At 33.7% G+C, this 6,000-nt stretch overlaps 1 protein-coding gene across 3 annotated transcripts in view; it reads right to left on the bottom strand.

The window, feature by feature from the left end:
- Positions 1–542: 542 nt before the first annotated feature.
- Positions 543–6,000, bottom strand: part of SLC6A15 (solute carrier family 6 member 15) — a 50,862-nt gene continuing 45,404 nt past the window's right edge. For all 3 annotated transcript variants that reach the window (XM_012740823.3, XM_020287948.2, XM_076007129.1), the window contains 2 exons: positions 5,719–5,881; positions 543–4,590 (listed from right to left, as the gene is read on the bottom strand). In XM_012740823.3, the coding sequence (XP_012596277.1) occupies positions 4,219–4,590; positions 5,719–5,881 (535 nt within the window). In that variant the 3' untranslated portion in view covers positions 543–4,218. The remainder of the gene's footprint in view (positions 4,591–5,718; positions 5,882–6,000) is intronic.

Here is a 6,000-nt window from a genome sequence, read left to right as displayed (position 1 = left end):
CAGCTTTCTTTTATTTCACTCCAGAACACTGAAATAGCCCTCGTGTCACACTCCTCAGCCTCTTTCTATTTAAAGGTGGATAATTCTTGGCTACCTCACATCTAGGTGCAAAATTAGGCCAGAGTTTACAGAATAGTGGAAAATAATATAAAGATAAGGAGCCTCAAATTTTAGAGTATAGAGAAGAATATTCCAAATTACTATGTATTGATTAAATACTACATTGCATGAGAAAGGGGAGGTAGGGCCTCACCGGGAGAGGAGATAAAATGAGGAAAAGATGAATAAAATTTATACTCCATAATGTAAATATAATGGTACCTTGGCTTAATACTGAGGTAGAATTTTAGTTAGATGCTGAAAAAAATGTGTGAATAAATCAATAAATGCATGACCAGCTGAAGAACTGACTGCATGAAAAAAGCAGAAGGAAGAAAACCCCTATTAATTTTGTTTTAACTTCTTTGACATATTTTTCCTCATCTGCCAAGTGAAGGCATAGGAAGGGGTTTAAATTCTCTTCAAATTAAAAAATAGGATTCCTGGCCGGGCGCGGTGGCTCACGCCTGTAATCCTAGCTCTCTGGGAGGCCGAGGCAGGCGGATTGCTCAAGGTCAGGAGTTCAAAACCAGCCTGAGCAAGAGCGAGACCCCGTCTCTACTATAAATAGAAACAAATTAATTGGCCAACTAATATATATAGAAAAAAATTAGCTGGGCATGGTGGCGCATGCCTGTAGTCCCAGCTACTCGGGAGGCTGAGGCAGAAGGATCGCTCGAGCCCAGGAGTTTGAGGTTGCTGTGAGCTAGGCTGATGCCACGGCACTCACTCTAGCCTGGACAACTAAGCGAGACTCTGTCTCAAAAAAAAAACAACAAAAAAACAAAAAAAACAAAATAGGATTCCTGCATTCTTTGCATTATTACTCTGTGAATAGGAAGATGGAAACCTATTTCCTAGTGCAAATACCTAAATTGTAGATTATACCAAAAAGAAGTGAAAACAGCACCTCAAGGAGATATGTGCACTATGTCATTGCAGCATTATTTACAAAAGCTGAGATATGAAAACAACCTAAGTCACCATCAACAGATGAATGGATAACGAAATTTTGATATATATTCACAATGGAATATCAGTCAGTCTTATAAAAAAAAAAAAGGAGGTACCACCATTTCCAACAGCATGGATAAACTTGGAGGATATTATGTTAAGTAATATAAGCCAGACACAGAAAGACAAATACTGCATGACTTCACTTGTATGTGGAATCTTTCTTAAAACAAATCTTTCTTAAAAAAAAAACTTTCTTAAAAAAATAAGTCAAAATACATAGAAATAGAAAGTAGAGCAAAAGGTTATCTAGGTCTGGGAGAGGAGGAAATGGGGAGAAGGTCAAAAAGTATAGATTTACAGTTATGTATGATGAATAAGCCTAGAGATCTAATGTAAAGCATAAGGAGTACAGTTAATAATATTATATCTTAAACTGATAATTTGCTAAAAGAGTATATTTTAGCTGCACTTACCACACACAAAAAAGAAACTATGGAAAAAGGTGGCTTAGTTAATTTGCTTAACTGTAGGAATAATAATGTATATATCAAAACAGCATGTTATACACCATAAATATATACAATTTTTTTAAAAGATTACTCATGGCAAGAGAGAGAGAGAGGGGGGGAATAATGCTGTTTGGCAATGCATTATTGTGTTACATTAAAGGCTGGCAGGTAAACTATTTGTTAGAAACCTTTCAATATTGGGTTAGCTTATAAGAGAAAATATTGCTTCAACACAAGAATAAACAAATGGTTTTTGTCCTTTGTTCTATTGATATGATGTACCACATTGATTGACTTGCATGTGTTGAACCATCTTTGCATCCCTGGGATGAATCCACACAAATCTTGCATGTTCTCACTTATACCTGGGAGCTAAATATTAAAAAAACAATTGTTCTCATAGAGAAAGAGAGTAGAATGATGGTTACCAGAGGCTGGGAAGGGTAGCAGGGAGTGGGGATAATGTGGGGATGGTCAATGGTGCAAAAATATAGTTATATAGAATAAAAATATTTGAAAATGCAACAGTGCTACTATAATCAACAATAAATTTGGGTATACTTTAAAATAACTAAAAGAGTAGAATTGGAATGGTCCTAACACAAAGAAATGATAAATGCCTGAGGTGATGAATACCCCGGTTAACCTGATTTGATTAATTCACATTGTATACCTGTATCAAACATCACATGTATCCTATAAAGAAATATAACTATTATGTACCCATAATAATTAAAAAGAAAAAAAGTAATATTAAAAAATCAAAAATAAACAAAACTTACATTACTTCAACTTCTGAAATAAGAAATCAGATCCATGAGTCTTCATATGAAATACTACCCAAAATAAATTATTCATTAAAATAAGGTGCAGAAAATATAGAATGCTGTCATTTATGTATTATATTGTATATTTATACAGCATTTCCAGAAGGATACATAACAAACTAGTAATGGTGGTTGCCTTCAAGGATTGCAATGGGTGACTAAGAGAAATGTTGAGTGGGAAACTTACTTTCACTGAATTGTCATAATTTTTGAGTTTTGTATAATGTGCATGTATTATCTATTTTTAACATGTTTAACGTTGTACAAAACACAATATCCATGAATATGTAAAATAATTAAAAACTCCAATCACTAGAATTAATATTTAAATGCTATGATTCAGTCTGTTAGAATTTATCTATACAGTAAGAATATTTGGCCAAAATAAATCAATGGATATGGTGTATTTTTCTGTTGTTTCCATCATCATTTTAAAAATATAACTGATTTGGTGGTAGGATAATTATAAATAAAAGACTTTAAACTAGGTATCACCCAGTGGAGTTTCTCTGCTTTATATAATTTCACATATGCAACAGTTCCATTTTTTTAAAAATTACATTTTTTTGCACCTCAAAGACATTACTGACCCAGCAAGCAGTCAACATTATACATGGTTTCTTGGGAGACTAGAAGTATTTTTTCCAGAATCTTGAGACTACATTAGAACACCATTTAACCATCATACTCTGTTTCCCTTGTCTCTAAAGTGGTGGTAGCTCTATTAATCATTCTCTTAATCCCACATGGAATGTGATGATTAACTATTATGAAATGACTGAAATGCAAGATAATCCAGTTCAGGAGATACAAGGAAAATCAATGTGAGAAACAAACATCATTTTTAAATTTTGTTTATTTGTAGATTAAAATGTAATGCCATACAATTTTAACAATCACTTAAAAAAGGATTTATATTTGCATAAAACAGAAGCAAAACCGAAGTATATGAAATAAAATGCCATCTTGCTTCAAGTTTTCAAATCAGTACTTAAAGTACTAATATACATCTATATACATTGTAAGTATATTATATAAATATACTATGAGTAATCTTGAAGCCACAATAAATATCAAGTAGATTTTTAGGCACACGGCATAAGAAGAATGCAGAATCCGCATAATTCTTGAGAGTGCTGAGTGACTCACTCATAGATCATTTTCACACATATATGTTACACAAAATATACAGCCATCACTCACATGATTCTCAGTCACCTGTGAATTTTACCTTTCATCCCAGCATTAGTGCCTTCTTATACTTTGATACTATTGCTCTATACAACTATTACATAGGAAAATATTTTGCAGCTTTTTTCAGCTAATTGCCTAAGAAGGTATCAATGCTACCAAAATAATTACAGCCTATCTACACAATATATTCATGAAAATGTGCTGAGAGGCACCAAATTACAGATCTGCTCATTGTAATATTGGAAGTTACCCTGAAGGCAAACTTATAAATTTTAAGGTATGCCATTTTTGAATTGCCAATACTATTAAATCCAGAAATTATTAGAAACTGAGGTAATACCTGTTTTAGAAATAGAAATGCTTGAAAAATACACCAAAAGTACTTTTAAAAATCCTGACATACACGGACCTCAGTTATTGTAAGCTTTGTCTGTACTCCTTTCTGCACAAATGTAAACCCAAGAATCCAAAGGAATGCTCTAGTTGAATTGACATATACTGTTAGTATTAAAGATCACAGCCATGGAACACCTGAGATCGCCCTCTGATAAGCGAAGCCTAATGCTTCTCTTAATAGAGCCAATGTTCATTGATGAAAATGAACCAAACAAAACACGCTGGTTTTCCCCCAGCTACAAATCAGATTCTGGCATATCTGGCATATCTGCCATCAAGTACCCTATTCCATACCGTCCATTGGGAGCAGTATCCAGAGTTGGGGATCCACTCTGTTTTCGATAAATATTTTTACCAAAATTTGGAGATGACATCTCACTCGGTATCTTTCCGTGAATGAGACTTGCATCATCTCCCTCTAAGTTTACAGGCTCTTTCAGGACCCTTCCTCTCTTATAGGTCACAGATGCTAAATTACCAGAGCTGTCATCTATGAGGTTGCAGCGACGAACAATGAAGACTACTGGGACAGGGAGTATTGCAAGGACCATCAGAGCGATACAGACAACCATTCCCCACGTTGGATAGCTCAGAAATTCTTCAGATGCCTGTTAAAGGCAAAAAAAATAATAATAATTATCAATAATCTGCCTTTCTCTGCACACAAATCAAAAAATAGTATATTTGTCTCAGGTTTGTAAGCCAAGAGACTGGGCTGGCTTTGTGACTTGCTCTGACCAATAGAAAGCAGTGGAAATGACATTCACCAACTTCCAAGACTAAGCTTCAAAGGCCTTGCAATTTCTTAGAATGCTGCCTTCGGTCCATGATGCTTGGAAGAAGCCAAGAATGAATGACGACCTAGAGACAGCGAGCTCAGGTCTCCAAGCTGAATTCAACTGCTTGAGTTAGCCCAGGCAGGACCAAAAGAAGAACTGCTCAGCTCACCCAGAGAGAACTCTTAAGAAATAATAAATCAGTGTTGCTTTTAGTCATTAAGTTTCGGGGTAATCTGTTACTAAGCAATAGATAAACTGTTAACTTGTGCCATATCGTTCTAAACTCTGAAAATCTTAATTTTGAAGCACATCCAGACCCAAGAGATTTGGTAAGAGATATCAGACTAGTTTATGCCTCAGTTGTGTCTTTTATTATATAGAATAATTGATCACAGGGTGAAGGTCAAAGGTATCTCTAAAATCACAATAGGTATTGTGATTTTATAACAACTAATATATATCTCATGATTATATTATGTGGCTAATGCAGTTCATGGACAGACATAAAAATAGTCATAGCTAATATAAAACAGTTAAAATACAACTTTACTTAAATATTTGCTTATTTAAAATTATGTTTACATGGTGAATACATATTTTTATTGTTATATAGTATCTGGGATACAATGTAATAAATTACATATTATCAATATCTCTGGAGTTTAGATTAATATTTTCTAGAGTCAAAGACCCAGTAATTTATTGGTTCATCAATGTTAAAATGAATAAATCTGCTTTAATAAGGACAAGGTCAGTATTTCCCATGTGTTAAGGACATTCATAATGTATTAAAAAAATAATAGATGATTGGGGTACAAAACATCTCAAGATCCTTCCAGAAAAGCAACACCATTCATTAAACAGCAAAAAATACTGTGAAGAAAACAAAAGACAAATCCCTCTAAAATGGCTTTTTGTATATCCTTTTAAATCTAACTTCTTTATTTTGTATTTTACCTTATCTTCAATCCATGCATTATAGCCAGGAGGACTTATTCCCATATTCACCACACTCGCTATTAGCAATGATAATAGCATTAAAGGAGAAATGTATTTCCATATATAGTAGTAATATCTGCTGGGAGCAAAACCTAACATATCTCTTAGGTCTTCCATAAACCTAAAAGTAAAGAAAGTAATTATTCCTCAAGTTAACATTTTATACCTTAAAAATGTGGATTATATCAACAGCTTGACAGAAACTGAGCCATGAATATATTTTACACTGAATCAAAAATT

The sequence above is a fragment of the Microcebus murinus genome, chromosome 10 (assembly GCF_040939455.1).
Source record: "Microcebus murinus isolate Inina chromosome 10, M.murinus_Inina_mat1.0, whole genome shotgun sequence".
Classification (NCBI taxonomy): Eukaryota; Metazoa; Chordata; class Mammalia; order Primates; family Cheirogaleidae; genus Microcebus; species Microcebus murinus.
This window is presented reverse-complemented; position numbering and strand designations above follow the sequence as displayed.